Genomic DNA, 23,762 nt, shown 5'->3' with positions numbered 1-23,762 from the left:
TCTTGTTACCCAGGCTGGAGTGCAATGGCGCGATCTCGGCTCACCGCAACCTCCACCTCCTGGGTTCAGGCAATTCTCCTGCCTCAGCCTCCCGAGTAGCTGGGATTACAGGCACGCACCACCATGCCCAGCTCATTTTTTGTAGTTTTAGTAGAGACGGGGTTTCACCATGTTGACGAGGATGCTCTCGATCTGTTGACCTCGTGATCCACCCGCCTCGGCCTCCCAAAGTGCTGGGATTACAGGCTTGAGCCACCGCGCCCGGCCTGAGTGACTTAGTTTTTACTGCTACTGATATTATTACTTTTATAAATGATTCTACCATAAAAATGGTATGGAAGTCTAGGCACAGTGGCTCACACCTGTAATTCCCGCACTTTGGGAGGCCAAGGTGGGCAGATCATTTGAGGTCAGGACTTTGAGATCAGCCTGACCAACATGGTGAAACCCTGTCTCTACTAAAAACATAAAAATTAGCCAGACGTGGTGGTGGGCACCTGTAATCCCAGCAACCCAAAAGGCTGAGGCAGGAGAATCGTTTGAACCCAGGATGCAGAGGTTGCAGTAAGCTAAGATCGCACCACTGCACTCCAGTCTGGGCAATAGAGTGAAACTCTGGCTTTAAAAAAAAATGGTATGGAAAGAGAAGAAAATGAGAACACAGCCAGAAATGGCAAGAAAGGTAGGGCATATGCCTCAGAAGTCAAGTTAGAGACCTTGGCACAACCTGCTGCAGCCACTGCTGGGGGGATAGAGTTGGCACTGACCCAGCCTCTTGGAGGAGCAGCAATTCAAGAGCTTAACCCACAATTCAACTTGTCCACCTGTGAATACTGCTCATCCATGCTACAACACCCGCAGTTCCAGCAGGACTGAGGGAGCTTTTTTACTACATCGTAAAATGTCTCCCTCTTTCAAAAACATTCAGAATGAAACCCCAGCTGGCCAAGCTCCCTGCTCTCTTCCAAATGCACGGAATGACTCCAGTTGCTGGGAATATCCCTTTCCTCTCTCCAGTCATTCAAATCCTCCTCTTCCTCTTTGGGGGCCCTGCTTAAGCTCTCAGAATTTGGAAGTCTGCCCCACCCGGCTGCACAGCCTATACAAATCATGCAGTCACTGTTACCACTAAAAAAGCATATGAAGTGCTCAGAGAGTCTGCACTTTGTCCTCTGTCGGGCTGGGGTCTGCACAGTTCATATACTGCCTCTCATTACTGCTTTCAGATTGTTGTTTATATGCACAGTGCATACCGGTGCCTGGTCAGAAGCAACCTTCTCTACAGAGGGAACCATAAAAAACAAAAACAGTTCAAGTGGCTGCCACTGGACAGGTGGGATGAGCAGGCTGAGGCAGGTTGGAATCACTGCTTTTCATAAGCCCATCTATACTGTCTGATTTTTAAAACCATGGGCTCAGACTCCTTTGATTAAAAAAATTAAGAAAAATTTTATTGCTGCAATTTTTAATAAAGGAATGGCCATCTTCCTTGCATCAGATGGTCTTCAAGCCTGCTTAGACCCTCTCAAACATCTTTAACATAAAATCAGTGTCTGAGTTCTGCCTCATCACTGTGGGCATTTCCAGTGGAAATGGCATTGGTAACTACGAGTCAGAGCCCATGTACTTTGGAATCCAGCAAAGGGCTTCCAGACCTAAGAACAAAAACTCTAGTCTTCACCACACACTCTCCCTAAATTAAAGAATACATTCTAAATTTTCCTTTTTTTTTTTTTTTTTTTTTTTTTTTTTTTTTTTTTTTTTTTTTTTTTTTTTTTTTTTTTTTCCTTTCCCTTTTTCCTCTAAATTTTCCTTTTTTTTTTTTTTTTTTTTTTTTTTTTTTTCAGAGATGTGATCTTGCTCTGTTGCCCAGGCCGGAGAGCAGTGGCAAAATCATAGCTCACTGCAACCTCAAACTCTTGGGCTCAAGTGATCACAGGCATGTCGCCACCATGCCCAGCTAATTTTTAAAAATTTTCTTACAGACAGGGTATTGCTATGTTGCCCAGGCTGGTCCCAAACTCCTGGCCTCAAGAGATCCTCCCGCCTTGGCTTCCCAAATAGCTGGGATTGCACGTGTGAGCCACACATTACAAAATTCTCATTTCCCCATGAAATTTGGCTAGACAGACATTATACTTCCAGAAAGTACAGGGAGACCCAGGTACTGTCTGATTCACAAGGAATCCTGTCTTCTTTATATAGCCCAAGTATGCTACAACAAAACAGCAGCCTGTCAAAAAAAAAAAAATAATAACAGGTTTCTAAAAGACTTTAGTAATATATTCAAATGGGAAAGTTTCTTGGGCTTACATGTTTTTAAAAGGCCAAACTTTTCAGAATATCTTAAAGCCAGCAACACAATACTGCCTTCCTATACAGAGCTTTCAAAAGCATAAACAGAGGCCAGGCGCAGTGGCTTTCACCTGTAATCCCAGCACTTTAGGAGGCTGAGGCTGGCCAATCGCTTGAGTTCACAAGTTCAAAAACAACCTGGACCACATGGCGAAATCCTGTCTCTACAAAAACTACAAAAATTAGGGAGGTATGGTGGCGTGCACCTATAGTCCCAGCTACTTGCAAGGCTGAGGTGGGAGTATCACGATCCCAGGAGGTGGAGGCTGCAGAAACTGTGCCACTGTACTCTAGCCTGGGTGAGAGAGCGAGATCCTATCTTCAAAAATACAAAACAAAACAAAGAACCGTAAACAGGGGAACTGTTCAAATTCACCTACGTAAAGCACAAAGATTTTCTGTTATGCATCTGGGCCCCTGTAAGCACCAGGGCAACCCAGATGAGCTGTGTCAGCTCTTCGTGCTGGTTCCAAAAATAAACCATACCCACTTGTTGCTTATTAAAAATGTTGAAGCTTAGATATGTGGGAGAAACAGCTGACAGCCATTGTTCCTCCTAAAATTGGTGCCAATGCCCAATTTCAAACCAAGGAATACTTCCCATGCCAATCAGAATTTTACATTCAGAAACATTTCTATCCATGTGATATGTTTCCTATAATTTTTTGTATGTTTCACCTTTTCTTAATTAACATACAATAAAATGGATATTTTCTTGGTAAACATTCCTATTAAGTTTAACACAGGTACCCAGATTCATGTAATCATGACCATAGTCAGGACAGTTCCCTCCCCCAAACTCCCTTAGTCACCCCTTCGTAGTCATACCCTCCCCGCCCCCTGGCAACCACTAGATTGCCCATGTCTATGGTTTTCCTGTGACGTTTTAGCTGTAACAGATTCCAAATTAATGATAAAAATTGCTCAAAAAAATTTATTAATGAAAATAATATTAGTTTACACATTAATATCATTTATTTGTGTTAAGAAGATACTTCTCTAATGACCTCTAGTGGAAGGAAATAAACCTGGTAACTCCGCACCCAGCTTGTGCCACAGGTTAATTCCTCATGAAACTAAATAAACAAGATTTACGGATGAAACAAGTTTCATGAATGAAATCTGTTTCCCTTAATCTAAATCATCACTCTACTTCAATTCTCAAGTTTGATTACAAGGGGCTCTCTCCTAACCTGTAACCACTGTTTCCCTTCACCATATTGTCCAATAGTTACTTTTACAGTTTCACTACAGAGAAAATACTTTGTAACTGAGATAATCAGTTCCTACATTTGTCTACCGTGTCTACCTGTCATCAAGCCCAGCAGGCTAAACCTCAAGTATTAGACAGAGAAAGAGAGCTGTTTTGTTAACTAAAACAAAAACTGCAGGGAAAGGACACGCTCTGGACTGACTCCAGGTCCCTGCTGTAGTTAATCAGCCACTCTGTGTACCAGTGGCAGTATTCATAGTACCACTGTTCATAGAGTGGAAAGGATCTAAGACACTTCAGGAAATGGCTAGGTGAGAAACAGAAAGATAGCACCAGACCATCTGGGTCATCTGATGCCAACAAACTCACTTTACGGTGGTTAAAAATTGGGCTTCCTTTTCAAAAAAATTATGAAAAGCAATCCCCTTATCACACACACACCAGCCCCCACCCCCGGTTCCCCCCAACCACTGGCCTCCCCTATACCACTGCCCCAAGTACACTTACACATTAGTATGAAGCTGGAATTCATCTGTCTTGTAGCCAACTGCAAAGTTGCTCTGGGTCACTCGGGACTTTGCAGTCTCAAAATTCATCTGGTAGCCAGCCAGCCAGCCCTCATAACCCAGCACCAGGGCACCCCGGATGGAAGGCCCAGCAATGTCGAAATCCATGTCACAGCCCAGGTTAATGTGCTCCCGCTTGTACCCTGTCTTGATTTTAGCATTTTTTTTCCTGAAGGAAAAGAGGTTGTATTAAGATCAGAAGCTAACTCACCTTGAAAGGCAAGCTGTTTTATTTAAAATCTCAGGTCAAATAAAGGGAGTGGGGTGGGGGTGAAGTCAGGACTCCAGTTCTCCCTTAAGCCACTGCCACACCACAATAAGCAGGACAACCTGTCTTCCACAGGGAGCCTGTCTACAGAAACCCCACAATAATGAAGTGAGAACACAAAGAAAGCCTGAAAAATAAGTACAAAGTAACTTCCTTCTACTGTACTCTTTGTAGGATTAATGTAGCAGCCTACACAGGCATTCATTAGATGGAAAGCTACCATGTAATTATGAAACAGATGCATCTTTGCTATTTTCCAAATCTGTGGAAAAGATTTATCTGTCGTGAAGGCAGCTACCTAAACAGCAGCTTTTAAGGAGATGGTTATCTTCTTACTTTGTGGCTCACAAAGTTAAGTAAGGAAACAAAGGCTATGTTCCTTCTAAGTTAATACAACAGTAAAATGGATTTTAATTCCATACTCATGAGACACCAATTAAGTACGTATTTCAGAGAACCGAGTACTGATGTAGAACCTGGAACTCTGCAATCATGGGGGACAGGAAATGTTAGTTAGCCAGACAGTATCCCACGTCCAACCTGATGATCGCAGATGTGAGTATATAAAGCAGTTCAGTGTCTCTACTCCCTGTTCCTCAAGACCCCGCATCCCTTAGGAAGAGCAGGTGACTAGCGACACCTGCAGACGTATTATTACCATGTATTTTACCAAAAGTAAACACTGGAAAACAAGATTACATGGATCAAATAAAACATGGACCATTTTTATCTGATTGTTTCTATCATTCAGTTACAAGATAGACATCTCCCACAGCAAGCTGCATTCTCAGCAGAGTCCATAGGAGGAACCAGATCCACTCAGAGCCCCAAGGACTGCACAGCACTGTTCACTCCTAGCTTTATTCACATTGAGATTAACGCTTCATCCTCAGCACCTAGACCAGTCCCTCCTGAAAGGAACCAGTGCTCCTTGGAGAAATGGCCAACTACAGATGTTAGGCAGGAAATGTACACAGTGACCTAAAGCATCTATCAAAGCTACTGAAGACTTCTAGGGTTGAGGCAAAAGGACTTATAAGCTAACCTGAAGAGGCTCCCAAGGGCTTCGATAACGGAGCAATGTGAGCCTCAATAAGAAAAACATCAGCAATAGGCTGAAATGTGTTAAACAATATGTTTATTCTATGAATAATAATGACACTCGGGGCCAGGAGCAGTGGCTCATGCCTGTAATCCCAGCACTTTGGGAGGCTGAGGTGGGTAAATCACAAGGTCAGGAGTTTGAGACCAGCCTGGCCAACATAGTAAAACTGTCTCTACTAAAAATACAAAAACTAGCCAGGCATGGTGATAGGCGTCTATAATCCCAGCTACTCAGGAGGCTGAGGCAGGAGAATCACTTGAACCCAGGAGGCTGAGGTTGCGGTGAGCTGAGACCGCAGCACTGCACTCCAGCCTGGGCAACAGAGTAAGACTCTGTCTCAGATTGAAAAAAAAGAATTATAATAACACATAAATCACAGAGCCGTCATCTTTTGAGACTAGAGAACCAACTTATTATCTAAAAACAGCAAATAGGCTGAGTACGGTGGCTCACGCCTGTAATCCCAACACTTTGGAAGGCCCAGGTGGTTGGATCGCCTGAGGTCAGGAGTTCAAGGCCAGCCTGGCAACATGGCAAAATCTCGTCTCTACTAAAAATACCAAAATTAGCAGGGCGTGGTGGCGCGTGCCTGTAGTCCCAGCTATGCAGGAGGCTGAGGCAGGAGAATCGCTTGAACTCGGGAGGCAGAGGTTGCAGTGAGCCAAGATCACGCCACTGCACTCCAGCCTGGGCCACACTGTGGAGCCAGGCTCTGTCCCAAATAAATAAATAAAAACAGCAAATAGGCTGGGTGCGGTGGCTCAAGCCTGTAATCCCAAAACTTTGGGAGGCCGAGAAAGGTGTATCATGAGGTTAGGAGTTTGAGATCAGCCTGGCCAATATGGTGAAACCTTGTCTCTACTAAAAATATAATTGCTGGAACCCCAGAGGCGGAGGTTATGGTGAGCCGAGATCATGCCTCTGCATTCCAGCCTCGGCAACAGAGCAAGACTCCAACTCAAAACAAACAAACAAGCAAATAAGGAATCAAACATTTATTCCATCTGTCCTATACTAACTATACCTCAAATAACCAAATAGTTGATGAGAAGTTTCCCTTTATGGAAATATTCCAGCTAATAAGTGAAGAAGAAATTTTAAAAGATGAATTACCACCATTTTGTAATCTAATGAGTTACTAGATCATGAATGGTACTAACATCATACAAAGAGAAAACCACATATACATCCCACTGGCAGCATACAGCACCACCTATGTTTTAGGATCTACCCCCAATAAGGGAATTAAATGTGACGAATTTTTTGGACTTACCAATTCACAGAAAATGGGAGACAGGGAACAAGTTAAATGACACCATTGAAATACAAACAGTAAAATCAGTGTATATGTAACTCTACAGGACAACAATCCAGCTTCAACAAATAAATGGCAAGAGGGAAAAAAGACAAGGAGAATTTGAAAATTAAGAGATATAGGAGCCATATTAATCTATTTCCCTAATTTTACATGGACAATTTTTTTTTTTTTTTTTTTTTTTTTGAGATGGAGTCTTACTCTGTGACCCAGGCTGAAGCGCAGTGGAGTGGTCTCAGCTCACTGCAACCTCCACCTCCCAGGTTCAAGTAATTATCCTGCCTCAGCCTCCCAAGTAGTTAGGACTACAGATGCCAGCCACCACACCTGGCTAATTTTTGTATTTTTAGTACAGACGGGGTTTCACCATGTTGGCCAGACTGGTCTTGAACTCCTGACCTTGTGATCCGCCTGCCTCAGCCTTCCAAAGTGCTGGGATTACTCGGGTGAGCCACCTTGCCTGGCCAATTTTTTTTTTTTTTTGAGACAAGGTCTCACTCTGTCACCAAGGCTGGAGTGCAGCAGCACAATCTTAGCTCACTGCAACCTGTGCTTCCCAGGTTCAAGCGATTCTCGTGCCTCAGCCTCCCAAGTAGCTGGGATTACAGGCATGCACCACCACACCCAGCTAATTATTTATCTGTGTAGTAGAGATGAGTTTTTGCCATGCTGGCCAGGCTGGTCTCAAACTCTTGGCCTCAAGTGATCCACCCATTGCCCTGGACAATTTTTGATTCTATTTTTAAAAATCATGAAACAATCATGTAAATCTGAACAGACTATAGATTTGACAATATTAAGAAATGATCAACTTTCTCCAATATAATAATACCATAGTTATGCTCCTTTAAAAAGGAATCTTTCCATTTAAAGATACATAATAAAATATTTACAGATGAAATTATGTGTTGTTATTTACTTAAAATAATATGGGCATTGAGGAGTGTTATACTTATGGCTGTATAAATAAAACATGATTGGCCACAGGTTGGTAGCTATCAAAGCTGGGTGACAGGAATAGAATGAGGGTTAAATATATTTTTCTGTATATTTCTGTATGTTTGAGATTTCTCATTTAAAAAAATAAAGATTAAACATTTCAAATTCTCAAGGAGACAAGAATTTTAGAGGTTGCAATTAAAAATATTGCAAAAGTAACTGCAGGTTAAAAAAAAGAAAGAAAAGAAACCCAGCGCCCCTCCCAAGGGATGTAGGAAAAGCCTGTTGCATGGCCAGAGTGATACCATCTTAAAGCAAAACCACCATTGATAGTACCCTCTAAATCTCATGTTAAAATGCAGTCCCCAGTGTTGGACCTGCTGGGAGATGATTAGATCATGGGGGTGAATCCCTCATGGATTGGTGCTGTCCTTGCAATAATAAGTGAGTTATCATGAGGTCTGGGTGTTTGCATGTGGCACCTCCCCACCACTCTCTCTCTCTTGCTCCTGCTCTTGCCGTGAGATGTGCCTGCTCTTGCTTCATAAACTGCCATGACTAAAAGCTTCCTGAAGCCTTCCCAGAAGGCGAGCAGATGCCTGTGATATGCGTGTACAGCCTGTAGAACCATGAGCCAATGTAACCTCTTTCCTTTATAAATTACCTATCCTCAGGTATTTCTTTTTTCTTTTTTTGGGACAAGGTCTTACTCTGTTGTCCAGGCTAGAGTGCAGTAGTGTAATCATGGCTCACTACAGTCCCTACCTTCTGAGCTCAGGTGGCTGGAACTGACTATAGGTGCAAATCACTATGTCCAGCTAGTGTGTAGGGGGGTATATGTGTGTGTTTAGAGATGTGCACACCACCATCCCCAGCCAGAGTGAGAGAGCGAGAGTGAGAGAGACAGAGAGAAAGAGAGAGAGAGTGAGTGAGAGAGAGAGAGAGAGAGAGAGAGAGTGTGTGTGTGTGTGTGTGTGTGTGTGTGTGTGTGTGTGTGTTCAGAGATAGGATTTAACCATGTTGCCTAGGCTGGTCTCCAACTCCTGGGCTCAAGCAATCTGCCTGCTTCACTCTCTCAAAATGCTGGGATTACAGGCATGAGTCACCACACCTGGCCAGGTATTTCTTTACAGCAATGAAGAAACAGCCTAATACAGCCATGACAACCAAGGAATGCATCACAGACAATCCCATAAAGAAGCAATGCCAGCCAGGCACAGTGGTTCACGCCTGTAATCCCAACACTTTTGGAGGCCAAGGCAGGTGAGCAACTTGAGGTCAGGAGTTCAACCAGCCTGGCCAACATGGCAAAACTCCATCTCTACTAAAAATACAAAAATTAACTGGGTGTGGTGGCATGCACCTTAAAGAGGCTGAGACAGAAGAATCTCTTGATTCTAGGAAGTGGAGGTTGCAGTGAGACGAGATTGTGCCACTACACCCCAGCCTGAGTAACTGAGTGAAACAGAAAAAAAAAAAAAAACAAAAAAAAAGGAAAGATGCTTATTTAACCTCCCTGTGGTCACAAGTTTTGCAAGAGTTTTTTGCAAGATGATCTAAGACATTCACACATCTTTAAAAGCTTGCTATTGCTGAGCATAGCGGCTCACACCTGTAATCCCAGCACTTTGGGAGGCCAAGGCGGGTGGATCACCTGAGGTTGGGACTTAGAGACCAGCCTGACCAACACAGAGAAACCCCATCTCTACTAAAAATGCAAAATTAGCCAGGCATGGTGGCGCATGCCTGTGATCTCAGCTACCCTGGAGGCTGAGGCAGGAGAATTGCTTGAACCCAGGAGGCAGAGGCAGCAGTGAAGCTTCATCTCATAAATAAATAAATAAATAAATAAGCTTGCTATATAAAGAATACTTTCTGGGCGGCTGGGCGCGGTGGCTTACACCTGTAACCCCAACATTTTGGAAGGCTGAGGCAGGCAGATCACCTGAGGTCACGAGATGGAGACCAGCCTGACCAACATGAAGAAACCCCATCTCTGCTAAAAATACAAAATTAGCCAGGCATGGTGGAGGTTGAGGTGAGCTGAGATCACACCACCGCACTCCAACTTGGGCAAAAAGAATGAAACTCCATCTTAAAAATAAAATAAAAAATAAAAATAAAGAATACTTTCTGGAGGATGAATACAGGGATCTACTTTCTCTTGGCTGCCTGATACATCACTCCCATTTGTAAGTCCCTATTAAATGTTTCTAAGAAACTGGATTTGTCAGTCTCTTTCTTTGGTCTCTCAGCTCCCTCAGCAGTTGGGGGTAGGTGCACAGACCCTGCTCACCAACAGAACAAGTGACAATGAAACTTATGCCTTGGAACCTCAACTTTGTTCAAGTTACTTCTGTACGTTTTGGAAAGCTTTGAAGGAAAAGATTAACAACCAAACAAATTATCTTTCAATAAAAAAAATTCAAAACCGGTCAGGCGCAGTGGCTCACACCTGCAATCCCAGCACTCCAAGGAGGGCGGATCATTTGAGGTCAGGAGTTTGAGACCAGCCTTGCCAAGAGGGCAAAACCCTGTCTCTACCAAAAATACAAAAATTAGCAGGACATGGTGGCATGTGCCTGCAATCCCAACTATTCAAGAGGCTGAGGCATGAGAATTGCTCGAACCTGGGAGGTGGAGGTTGCAGTGAGCTGAAATCATGTCACTGCACTCCAGCCTGGGCAACAGAGCTCAAGACTCTCAAGAAAAAAGAAAAAGAAACCTATCATCATTCGCCTGCTCTTCAGGGAAAGAAGCCTGGGTTTTGGCCAAGTATCTGATTGGCACCACACTGGCTGGGATGACTGATGATTAGACAGCTTTTGAGAAGTTGACATTTAGAAAGGGAAGAAGATCAAGAAATATAATATCAGCATCTTCTAACCAACTCCTTTTTTATTTTTAATAAAAAGTGCTGCTGATCACAAAGTATGATGCCTATGGCAGGGCCTCTGACCAGTGGTGTGCACCACCTATTCCAGTTTACATGGCACCCCCACCCACTGTCTCACTGGAATCTGGCCAAGACACAGGTTCCCCCAGAGAAACAGCAGTGCTGGGTCCAGGCTTCTCTCCAGTTCTCTTTCTAACACTGCACACCATGTCTGTGCAGTATTCCTCTTTCAGACATTCCTGGGATTTTGTTTTGTTTTGTTTTGTGTTTTGTTTTGTTTTGAGACAGAGTCTCACTCTGTCACCCAGGCTGTAGTACAGTGGTGCGATCTCAGCTCACTGCAACCTCTGCTGCCTAGGTTCAAGAAATTCTGCCTCAGCCTTCCTAGTAGCTGGGATTACAGGGGCCTGCCATCACGCCTGGCTAATTTTTGTACTTTTAGTAGAGACGGGGTTTCACCATGTTGGCCAGGCTGGTCTTGAACTCCTGACCTCGTGATCCATCTGCCTCAGCCTCCCAAAGTGCTGGGATTACAGGTGGAAGCCACTGCACACAGCCACTGGGATTTATTTTTAAGCTATTTCAACAGTAGTGCTAATTTGACAAGCACCCGAGAGAGGCCTGACTGATTTGTGGTTAACAAGCAGTCTTTATTTGTGGTAGATACTCAGTGGTGAGTGCTGGTTCTTATTGAGGTCTGCGGCCTCATCCAGATGCAATCTACACTCAGCTTATCCTGGGAGCCAGGTGTTTTCCCAGGCTGCACCCTCAGTCACTTTGGAAAGCCAGCTTTCATTTCTAATCTCCATCACGAATCATCAGAACTTTCCCCAAATACCCAGTAGCAATATGTACACCTAGCACCCACAATCTTAGTTTCTAATTACTATTCTCCAACATAAAGAACCAAGGCTCTGCCCAGTGGCTTATGCCTATAATCCCAGCACTTTGGGAGGCCAAGGCAGGCGGATCACAAGGTCAGGAGATCAAGACCATCCTGGCCAAAATGGTGAAACCACATCTCTAAAAATAAAAAAAAAAAAAAAAAAAAAAAAAAAAAAAAAAAAAAAAAAAAAAAAAAAAAAAAAAAAAAAAAAAAGAACCAAGGCTCCTTGAAGAAATGGCAGACAGCAGGACTGGGGAAAAACAAGTACTAGATGAGCATGGTACACTTTCTGAAACCAGAAATAAAGACATGCTCTGAAAAACGACAGAGGTTAGTCAAAAAGCACACAGGATGTATTCTCCTAATGGCCATATCTGGGACAATTTGAGCAACAAAATAAATAACAGTATGGATTATAGCCCGTAGAGTAAATGTCCATGCATCTATACAAATACAAATAAATAACTGATTGAATAAATATATGGGGAAGAAGGAAGAGCTCATCCTTACAGTAGAATCCCAATTAACAAGTTAAGGAAGGATGGCAATAGAAAATTACCATTTGAAGGTGGGTGTGGTAGCTCACATCTATAATCCCAGCATTTTGGGAAGCCAAGGTGGGCAGATCACTTGAGCTCAGGAGTTCAAGACCAGCCTGAGCAACATGGTAAAACACTGTCTCTATCAAAAATATAAAAATCATCCAAGGGTGGTGGCAGGCACCTGTAGTCCCAGCTCCTGGGGAGGCTGAGGAGGGAGGATCCCTTGAGCCAGGGAGGCAGGATCTCTCTGGAGAACTTCTCCCTGATATCATGGCAGGGTTCCTGGGGGGACGTGCACAAGCACTGCAAGAAGGCAGTGCTCCTGACAGGAGAAGCTGCAGCAGAGAGGAGGAACAGGAATAAATCAGCCCCAGTCAATGGTCTTTTCAGATCATCTACAGCCAGGCTACAAAAAGACATCTCTAGAGGGTAGGAACCTTGTGTGCCCAGTCACTTGTGGGCACCGCACACACAGCACAGGTCTGGACTCCTTCTAATAAATATTTGTTAAAAAGGAAAAAAGAGAGAAAAAAAATTATATGAAATGGCAAAAACTGAAAAATTCATAATGCCATTTAACTACACACTTAAAGATACTAAGTTGTATATGTATACCTTATCACATTTTTTTTTTTTTTTTGAGGTAAAAAGGTAATTTAATAGGGAAAAGATAGTCTTTTCAACAAGTGGTGCTGGTTTTTTTTTTTTTTTTGAGACAGAGTCTCTCTCTGTAGCCCAGGCTGGAGTGCAGTGGCATGGTCTCAGCTTACTGCAACCTTTGCATCCTAGGTTCAAGTGACTCTTGTGCCTCAGCCTCCCCGGTAGCTGGGACTACAGGCATGCACCACCATGCCTGGCTAATTTTTGTATTTTTATTAGAGGTGGGGTTTCGCTATGTTGCCCAGGCTAGTCTCAAACTGTAGTGATCCACTCATCTCAGGCTCCTAAAGTGCTGGAATTACAGGTGGGAGCTACTCACGTGACCCCTTACTACAACTTTTAAAAATTGAAATTCAGTACATGCCTTTGATCTCATCATCAGTATACAATACAACCTTCCCCAGGTTTAGAAGATCCACCAATCTGAGTGGAAAAATCCAAAGGTGTATTCTAAAAAGGAATGATTCCTTCTAGGCACTCTGAAAAGCACCCAGGAGTTGAGGCAGACCAACATGCTATCTTGCCAGCTGATAGGTCAAGAACTAACAAGCCTAATACATCTGTGGCCAGAAGACCCGGGGAAAGTGCAGCCTCAGGAGCCACCTTGCAGTTAAACCTACAGGGTCTCAGTGTCCCTAAGCAGGAAGCTGGGAGATGGGCTTCCACGCCTGAAGAAACGAGGCTGGAAATAGTGACCAGTCAGGCCCTGCTTCCAAATGTCACCCACTGCCCTTTGGCCATGGCCACTTACATCACCAGCAGCCTAACTCACATGAAATGGCTATTAGTGAACCAGAAATCCTGCAGCCTCCATGGCTGAAGCCAGGAGAACACTAACATAATGCAGGATCTTACCACAAAACAGTGCTAAACACTGGTCCAAATCCTATATTAGAAAGTGAGCTCCTTGAGGGGTAACGGTCATGGCCTGGGCACCCTTGGATCCCCAGATGGGCACAGAGCCAAGCACAGGCAACACTTCATTGGGTAAATACCAATCCTGAATTAGGAAGTGCTCATTATAGCATAGTCTGTTAATGCGTATATGTGGATACATCCCCTGGGACCAAATCAAAACCAGAGGACTTAAATCACCAGGTTTTGGAAACCATATTTTAGGTAATATCAGCCCCCAAAATATTTTGTCAGAGGGCTTCCACCACCTGCAACATCAGAGAACATCCTTGTGGAGAAAACGGATGAGAATCTTACCCAGTGTTAGGTGAGAAGGATGAATCGAAAGTCAGCTTCAGTCCACGTGCAAGCTGAACAGAAAAGAAATTTGCCAGTAGGTTTAGTCACAAGGCAGGCCAGCAGATGTGAATTAATAAGTCCGCATCTTTTCACAGCAGCCATTACCTGATCTTCCAAGGTAATCTCGGTGCCTAGTGTATTGTCGGTGTTCCATTTCTCCGTAAACGTCAGGCCGTACTCAGTCCATCTGTACTTGGTTTCCAGACTGCCCGTCACTTTGGTGGTCTCAGTGTTGGCTGAGCCTGAGCTTGTAAATTCCTTCAAAGGAGAGAGAGAGGCACAGCCTGCACCACAGCACTCACTGGCTTCACTCCACTCTTAACCAACTATATTTGCCTTTCTGCCCTGAATGTGGGGGAGGGGGCAGGGCACAAGCAAAGGCTAACTCTACAATTCAAATAGATATTTAAAGTACAGATGGGAGTAAAGGAGCCTGCTATGTAAAGAAATCTTATGGGGAATTCATTGTCAGCAGACAGTTTCCTTCCTCCCCGTAACTCTTCAGTCTGGACAGGAAAGCATCCCCCTTCTATCTTTGCTCCCACCCGGTATAGAGAAAAAGCACTGAGCCAAAGAAACTTCTTCCTTCCAACAATTACTGCATTCACAATCTAAAAGGGACTAGTAAGATTACGTTAAAAACACTTACGTGGTTGAACACAGATGAATTTGAAAATAAGAGGCATAAGGAAAACTAAAACTGAGACCTGCCCCCATTCTCCTCTGAGTATTACCCGCTGCTGACTTGGGGGCCTATTGGCATGGTTCCCCTGGACCACCCATCATGTAGAGGATGCACTGAATGTGACAACCACAAACTGCCAGAATTTTTTTTTTAGTGCCTTCTTTTGGCTTTGCCAGTCAGGTCATGACAATTATTTGCTGATCTACAACAAATATCCACGTTCTATACAATGGTCACTATTTGGGTAATGGGTACACTAGATGCCCAAACCTCACCATCACACAATACATCCATATAACAAACCTGCACATGTACCCCCGAATCTAAAACCTTTTTAAAAAATAAAAATAAATAAATGCTCATGTTCCAAGTGGGTTGGACTACTTACCAATCCATTCTCAGATTTTGTTTTCAAATCAAGCTTTATTAAGCCAAATCCTAAAGAAAGAAAAGGTAACTTTTAATAGGTTAAATAACTAACTAGAGAACAGCACCTCTGCCTCCCTCACGGTTGCTTCAAAATGTTTTTTTAAAAGAAGCACGCTCCTGCCATAAGGGCTGAGAGCGCCCAGTCTCTGCTGTTGCTCGTGTGAAGAGCTCAGCTGCCACAGAACAGCAGCAGACAGAATGGGCACGGGCCCACCTGGGCCCCACCTGCACTCCCAGCAAGGACTGAGAAGAAGACGCCTGACAGCTGGTAAACTCTCGGTCACAGGGCCTCGTGGGCATGTGCCTAAGTACAGGCTAAATATAGAAGCCGCGCTCCACTGCAGCAGCTTCCACAGGGCTGCTCCACACTTGGAAGAGAAAACAAGAATATCCACTTGACAGCACCAATGCAGGAGTCCGTCTGACTAGGTGCAGAACCAAAACTGTTTCACTTGCCACAGACGGCTTCTTCTTTCCCTCACATGAAAGTTCTGAACACCTGACCTGCCCAGGTCTCCTGAACAGTTATCGGTCAAGTCTCAAACATGCCAACTCGCTCTGTTAGCTGAAAGGCACCCCCTCTCTGTAACACTCACCATAGCCCTTGGTGAAGACATCCCTGGCAGATTTGCCAAGATCGGCATATGTGGGTGGCACAGCCATCTTCTGCTACAATAAAAGAATCACCAGAATAAATACATTGGGAATTAGGGAAATGAAGTTTTCCATCAGTAAAAATTATTAGATATAATTAGCAACCAATAGAAATCACCTAGCACTAAGACTTCCAGGTAGCTTATCCTCCCAGATGTGGGCCAAGAAGCCTTCTCTGTCTTGTCCTTCATTTTGTGGCCAGAGCTTGAGGCACTCAGTGAGTCTTTGTTGAAGGAGGATCAACACGTTAGACCTCTCCTCCTCAGCATCCTCAGGACTGAGCCCAGGCCCAGAACATAGTAGGAGTCAGGAAATATTTGCTTAATGAATAAACTGTCAAAGACACATTCCCATGAGCCAGTGACTGTACTGAATTGCAGGACTCTTGCCAATAAAACATATCCTCTTACAAAATATCAGCTACTAGGACATTAAATGCACCAAACAGAAATCAGAGCTTTTCATGGAAACATCATTTTCCATGTGGCTCTGATTTCATTCATTCAACAAATATTTATGGAGTACCTACTATATGCCAGGATGGACCCGATTTCTCCCAAAACTTTTGGACTTTATGGGGACCCACTTTATATTTCTGACAGATAATACAGTAAAACCTAACCAATTTGGCAGCTCTTCACGTGGAAAAAACCCAACTACATCCTCCAAATAAATTAAACTTTTACTAAGCTCCAGTATGACTTTATTTTAAAAACCAACCATCAAAGGACTACTTGGGATTGCTACATATCACTGAGTCAATCCACAAACATTTATTAAGCACCTCAGTGTTCAAGGAAGGAGAGTAACTCAAATAGTCTTTGTGCTAAGGACCACACTGCATCCCTGGAAGCCTTTGCTTTGGCATGCTGTATATGCTGTGTACACGGGATTAAAATCCTAATCTGGGACTGTATACTGTGTGCTCTGCCCAGGAGGAGAGGGAGTCATGTGTGAGAAAGCCTCATCTCCTGTACCTTCTCCATCCCTAGAATCATTAGTCTCAACTAACCAGAAGGATCGTTCCATTCATTTTTAAAATACAGTATACCTGAATTATCAAATGCATCTGCATATACACCATCTGAAATTACATGTATATCTACTCACACAAATAAACACATGCATGACTTGCTCCTGGTAAGCAGGAGGGAGCCCACTAAAAAGTGGTTCCAATCATCCCAGGGGAACAATATCACAAATGGAAGTTGCATTCTTGAGCAACGCTTTAACTTCAAAGGCATTGCAGGAGGCCAGACTCACTGAGTATGTTGTAAAAGAAACAGTATAAACTTCTCCAATTTTCAATTGTGAAGCTGTGGTCCAGGTTCTACTTTCCTTTTTCCAGATGCTTTGTTAATTTTATCCCAGCTCCCTTTTGTGTCAGAGCACAGAAGAGGAGCGAGCTGTTGACTCTGTCCTATTTTTGTCACTGCTGTGTTATTTCTTGCACATGATCAGGCTGGAACCATGGGCAGGTCAGCTCACATTAGGATCAGGGTAGACAGACGAGGGGGGATGATCCACTTCACACTGCCCGCCACTGGCTCTTTCAAGTCTGGGAGCTTCCTTCTCCCTACTTGTTCCCCGCTCCCAAACTCATCCTGTAGATACATCCACCCCAGGGATAGACCAGGAAACCACCCACCAGATCCTTAAGAAATACCCTTTACCTGACCCCTTCCTAGGAAAGCAACTCTGAATTGAAATCTGAGGCAAGGTAACCCAGGGCAGATACAGAACATACCAGCAAAGGGCCCAGAACATTCTCCACCTGAGAGGATTAACAAGCCATCAGTGGACCAAGCACCCCGCTTCAGAGCTACCCCTCCCAGCTGAGCCACAAACTCAGCCAGGAGAGCGGGCTGAGGAGGCAGAAGGAGAAGTGGTAATATCTGTGGGTCAGTTAAGACTTCCCTGGACCTTAGGAGCAAGAGCCTTCCCCACAATTCTCCCCTGATCCCACAGAAGAGACACCTCCCAGACACAGTAGCCTTCACATCTGGACTGGTCCCCGCTAGGATAAAGGCAGAACACTCATCCATTTAATGTTCCCCAAGCGCCCTCTCTCATCGCTAATCCCCAAAACCCAACAAGCACAGCCACCAGTCAAAAAACACCCCACCCACAGCAAACATCAGCCTAAAGTACAAGGCCACTAAGGAGATTACCACCCAAGGACAAGGGACTCAGAGAGCAGAGCTCAGAAGAGCAGGCAGGACCCTGCCTGGAGCCTCTAGCAGCTCCCACATGGCCAGGCTCTTCTGGGGCTGTGGGGTCCCACACACTTTCATACAGCTGGTACCAACAGCACGCAAGTGAACTTGCTGGTTCACTAAAACATATCCTTATCCAACGCCTCACTGTGACCATGCTGGAGGCTGGCTTTCTCATCTGAGCGTCATGCTCTCTTCCCCATCTCCTTGAATACAGACGATGAAGCATAATCTCTACCTTTTGGGTCCCCAGGTAAGCATTCTCCCCAGCACAGCACCTGGCAGGGAAGACGCACAGATACCATTGGCTGAATGGAATCAAGTCGACTCCTGGGCCTGAGGGGATACCACCAAGGACAGCAAAAGGCTGACTCACCCCCTCACTTAAGGCCCCCAACTGCCAGGTAGTGATAGCTTCCGCTCCTGCTTTGTGTGCACTTCGGTCCATACCCTGCTACACTGATCTGAGAGCACTAAGGAAGGCCTGAGACAGCTCTGCCACTCCCTGCAGTTCAGCTTTCTTACAGCTACAAACAGCACCCCCAAAATGCCCATTTTTACACAGCTCTCAAACCCATTTCAGAGACCATCTTATGGTAGAAATAATAATCTGCATTAGTTTTCTAAAGGCGAGGACTGGATGAAAGAAAAGTCGGCAATGTGCTTTCACTTAACACCCTGCCAGGGCGCTGACTTGAAGGCTGAACCCTGGCCCTGACCCCTCCCAGCCGCTCCTTCCACCCAGATCTGCTCCAAATCACAGTCTGTACAGTTGGCTACTGACACACAGCTGTCTCTGCAGCATCCACCCCACAGGGGCCTTCACAAGCCAAGCCTCTAGAGGCTGCGCATGAAGCAGGGCCCTCTGGCATCGGCAAAAAAGCCAGCCCTGGATAGACAGAAGTCAGAGGGTGTCCTGGGGTAGACAGAACCACAGGCCATTCTGTCGGAGTGATGACTTCAGGGCTGAGCGTGGGGGCTTCATTTCAACTGGTTGGTGGGAAAGAGAGGGATGGGTAGGGCCGGGCTGAGCAGACCTGCCTGCAGTCACTGATGGCTTTGAGAAGGACCAGCAAGTCACACTAGGAGACAGGGGTCCCTGGTTCCCTTCCACAGCCTGCCAGTCTACCTACCCAACCTTTCCTTGGCTGACCTTGAACAAATTATGCAATCCCCATTCCAGCTGAGGAATGAAAATCCGGCCCATACTGGAAGCTCAGAGGGGAAGGATAGTGTATCTATCACCCAGCACAGTCTGCGTAACACTTACGTAACCTCTGTCTTGGGGGTACATATCCTTCTTGACTCATCAGCTCCATGGCAGTGACAGCTGCTCTGCTCACAGCGCCCCCACCGCACCCAACCCCATACACCTACCCTCAAATCACACCCTTGAACTCAAAGCACCCCAGAGTCTGCCATGCAAAAATTTATCCAAAATGTGGGAAAAAGCTACGTATATAAAGATGCTAAGGCCTGGCACATAATAGACATTCAATATAAATGTGTTTGATGAGTGAATGCGCAATGAGCATCAGAGTATTATTTAATAGTGAGGGAAAAAGTAGAAACTTGGAATCTGAAAATAGGAATTCAGTAAATTACAATGCAACCAGGAAGTAAGAGCTCCCTCTGCAGGGTCACTGTTGCAGCACCACCAAGAGTGGGGGAGTTGGGGAGACCCTCAACTAGCAATGACCCCCACTCCCTGCCTGCTCCAGCCTCAGCCTAAGGAGAGCTGAACTCAGGCTGAGGAGACCAAGTGCCTTCAGAAGTGAGCACTGTTTGCTTCTGACATCAAAACTAAGCATGCAGTTTATTATAAGGGCCACTCAGAGCCACTGTTGAGTGAATGCCACATCTGTTTGGGAAGCTCGCTTAACCAGCAGACTGGCAAAAACACAGATGATAACATCCAGTGTTAGTGAGGGTGTGGAAAACAATCACTCTCATTCACGCCAAGTGGGAGTACTACAGGTACACTCTTTTTGGAGAACAATTAACCCAGCAATAATAAATTAATAATTTTTTTTTTAATTTAACAGTCGGGGTCTCATTATGTTGCCCAGGCTGGTCTAGTAGCAATTCCACTTCTAGGAACTCACCCCACTGTAGCAACCAAGGAACTCAAAGATGTGTACATGAGAATGCTCACTGTAGCAGTATTTGTAACACAAAACCGAGAAGCAACTTAAAAGTCCAACAAAAGGAAAATGAATGAAAAAAAATTAAGGCACTATACTTGCAAACTAAGAAGTACCACATGGCAATCAAAGAGAATAAGGTGGGTGGCTCATGTCTGTAATCCTGGGAGGCCAAGGCGGGCAGATCACTTGAGGCCAGGATTTCAAGACCAGCCTGGCCAACGTGGCAAAACCCTCTCTCTACTAAATAAACAAAAAAAAAAAAATCAGCCAGGCATGGTGGTGCTCACCTGTAATGCCAGCTACTCGAGAGGCTGAGGCACGAGCTTAAACCAGGAGGCGGAGGTTGCAGTGAACTGAGATTATGCCACTGCACTCCAGCATGGATGATAGAGCAAGACTGTCTCACTAAATAAATAAATAAATAAATAAATAAAGTGGATGTATGTGGTGGCATAGAAAGCTAGCTATGATACAGTTCTATGAAAAAAAAGTCAGAAACTTCGTAACTCCATATAATGGGAGGAAAACCTTTTTACACATCTTTAGGTGTTCATGAATGGAAAAGCATGTGGAAGGACATGAGCCAATCTGCAAATTGGGTCTCGTTTAGATACCCTTCTGGAGAAGGAGGTTTAGAGAAGGAGTGAACTTGAAATCAAATTTTCATTTTTTGTTCTGCTTCATTATTTAAGTTGTTTGTTTACATTGTTAATTTGTTTAAGGATAAAGAATTTTAATACAAAAATTAGCCAAGAATGGTGGCGGGTGCCTGTAATCCCAGCTACTTGGGAGGCTGAGGCAGGAGAATCGCTTGAACCTCAGAGGCAGAGGTTGCGATGAGCTGAAATCGTGCCACTGCACTCCAGCCTAGGTGACACAGCGAGACTCCCTCTCAAAAAAAAAAAAAAAAAAGAATTTTAAAAGCCAACCACTGCGCCTGAAATTGAGCTGTGTTGTGTCCACAAGTCACATTCCAAGGCTGATGCAGTAGGGATGCCAGAAGGCTACCTAGAGTGTCCATACAGATTCCAAGTACAGATTTAGGCTATACTGAGATGGAAGGGTTATCAGGCAAGGTCCATGGGAGCACATTTCACTCCCAGGTGGCCACCTTGCCAGAAACCATGAGCAGAGCAAAGCTCCCTAACTTCAGTGTGCACATGAATCACCGGAGGTGCTTGTTCAAGAAAAGCCTGCCAGAGGAGGCAGAACTCCTGCCGTGCCTCTCAGCCCGTGCCTAACAGGCAGGGCTGCCTCGAGGTGTCATTGGGAAGAGGAAGCTCAGGGCAGTCCCTGCACTAAGCACCTACCAAGTCCCCACATAATAGAAATATGCTCTTTTCTCTGCAGAGGTTCCCTCAATTCAGGCATGTGCTGGCGTGGTGGCTCATGCCTGTAATCCCAGCACTTTGGGAGGCTGAGGCAGGAGGATTGCCTAAATGCAGGAGCTCGAAGACAGCCTGGGCAACATACTGAGACCCCCAACTCTTTTAAATAAAAAATAAAAAGAAATTAATAATAATAACAATAAAAGGATTCAGGCAGACGAGCTTTGTACCCCTGGAGAGCCAACAACTACTGTAATGGTTAATACAGGGAGCAGGGTGCCCATGGGTCTCCAAGACTCAGCCAGGAACAGCTGAAAGGAAAAGTCTTTTGAACACAGATAAACACCCAAATGTGTTACAACACTGCCTTGAAAGGTAAGGATGTGGCAGGACTGGGACCTGAAGACCAGAAGCCACCCTGCCACAGCATTTCCCAGCCCATCCAAGTGTCTAGGCAGCAGGCATGGTAACTACAGAAAGGGCTATCAGCCAGGCAGAAGCTCTAGCCCTAGCTCTAGCTTTTTCTGGCTATGCGATCTTGAGCAAGCCATTTATACGTAAGGTCTCATTTTGCTCACCTACAAAATGGGGCTAACAAAGCCTACCTTAGAAAGGCCTAAGGAAGTTGTTACAAGGAATAAGTGAAACAGGCAGAACAGCAGGAGTGTCTGGCATGGAATAAGTGTTCAACAAAGGGCAGTGGTAACCATAATCCACTACATTGGATACTCTGTCTGCCCCTCCAGATCTACTCTCCTTCCTTCCACCCTGCTCTTTACCCCCAGAACTGATCATTATGGACTGCTATCCGTGGGTTTATGATTTGGCTTAGTCTATCGATGCGAGGCACTTGCAGAAGATGGGAGTTTAGGGAAGAATGAAGTTGGGGTACTCACCCCAAGTCTCCCTCCCTGCTGGGCCTCAGATGGGCAATGACTACCTTCCTCTACCCAAGGTCACAGCTCCTACCAAGAAGCTCCCTTTCTTGTAGGCCTCAGGGTGTTAACACACCAGACCGGACACCCTGTCCACAGCTTTGCAAATGATGTCTTCATTAAACTCTCTTGGATTACCAAGTGTAAGTGTGCACCAGATCCCTGCAAGGACCCTAAGCAAAAGAGCAATCACAACCATCATCACCATCATTGCCATCATCTTAGGATTCTGCTGAGGAAGAGAGTGCTGTGGAGAAGTCTCTGGCTCCACTGTTTCACCAACACCATTCTTGGTGGTCCACCAGGGCAGAACTAGACCAGCCTATAGGAGGGACATCAAATCAGCCAGGGATCACAGCAACAGCACCTCTTCCTAGCCCTGAGGACTAGGAAAAGCAACATCCCCAGCAGAAGGCAAGCCTAGCTCTAAAAGCCAACATGTGGGGACGAACACAATCAGCAGCTCGCTCACACACACACACACACACACACACACACACACACACATACACAACTGCACTTTCTCTTTCTTGCCAGGAAGAAAGAGCCCAGGGGAACAGTCCCTGGTTCGAGCTCCAGGATCCTGGCAAAGCCGACGGCCCTGTGCTCTGATAGCAGGCCTGTGTACTTAATGCAGCTGCTCTACCCTCCATCCTTCCACAACAGTCCCAAAGTGGGCAGTAAAGCTTTCCAGGGGTAGCTTCTATTTTGAAACACACTGAGAGCTGGGCTGCCACCAACACGGCTGAGTTGCATGCTGAGCTCCTAGACTCAGGAGAAGGTTGCTGACTCAGGGCAGCCTGCCCACCCATCCATCAAGGGGAGGTGGCCTGGGCTGGCAGCCAGCACACTATGGTCTGGATTCCAGGCACACCTGGGGCTCCTGCCTGATCTCAGGCACCTCAAGTTCCCTGCAGCCTCACTGCCTGACTTGACCAGGTGGGATTGAGACAGACATTGCTTGGGCAGGTAACCTCAGGAGTCAAACAGACCTGAGTTCTAACCCAACCCACCACTTTCTAGTGGGCAAGTCACAATCTCTCTGCTCCTTTTTCTTCAGCTCTAATATGGGGAAAGAGCGCCCGGATTAGCATCACTGTGAGGACTGAATTAGCTCGTTAATTAATATACAACACTTAGTACAGTGGCTGGTACATGGTAAGCAGGGAACACACACAGTATTTTATCAAAAGTTTTCATTTTGAGTATTTATTATAATAATGGTTGCTCATGTTCAAAAGGTCACTCCGGCCGGGCGTGGTGGCTCAAGCCTGTAATCCCAGCACTTTGGGAGGCTGAGGCGGGTGGATCACAAGGTCAAGAGATCGAGACCATCCTGGTCAACATGGTGAAACCCTGTCTCTACTAA

General features: G+C 45.2%; 1 protein-coding gene across 6 annotated transcripts in view; it reads right to left on the bottom strand.

Annotated features, from left to right (window-relative positions):
* Window positions 1-23,762, bottom strand: part of VDAC1 (voltage dependent anion channel 1) — a 32,760-nt gene that overhangs the window by 4,846 nt on the left and 4,152 nt on the right. For 2 of the 6 annotated variants that reach the window (XM_017532411.1, XM_017532410.2), the window contains exons 2-6: window positions 15,710-15,782; window positions 15,073-15,122; window positions 14,105-14,257; window positions 13,958-14,010; window positions 4,076-4,303 (exon numbers count right to left, since the gene is read on the bottom strand). In XM_017532411.1, coding sequence (XP_017387900.1) covers window positions 4,076-4,303; window positions 13,958-14,010; window positions 14,105-14,257; window positions 15,073-15,122; window positions 15,710-15,776 — 551 coding nt within the window. In that variant the 5' untranslated portion in view covers window positions 15,777-15,782. Of the gene's footprint in view, window positions 1-4,075; window positions 4,304-13,957; window positions 14,011-14,104; window positions 14,258-15,072; window positions 15,123-15,709; window positions 15,783-15,885; window positions 16,101-23,762 lie in introns of those variants that run through there. The other 4 variants (XM_017532414.2, XM_017532412.2, XM_017532413.2 and 1 more) reach the window with 3 other exon arrangements.

This window comes from Cebus imitator, unplaced genomic scaffold (genome assembly GCF_001604975.1).
Source record: "Cebus imitator isolate Cc_AM_T3 unplaced genomic scaffold, Cebus_imitator-1.0 Scaffold76, whole genome shotgun sequence".
NCBI lineage: Eukaryota > Metazoa > Chordata > Mammalia > Primates > Cebidae > Cebus > Cebus imitator.
Note: the sequence above shows the minus strand (reverse complement) of the source record. Positions and strands in the feature narration are given on the sequence as shown.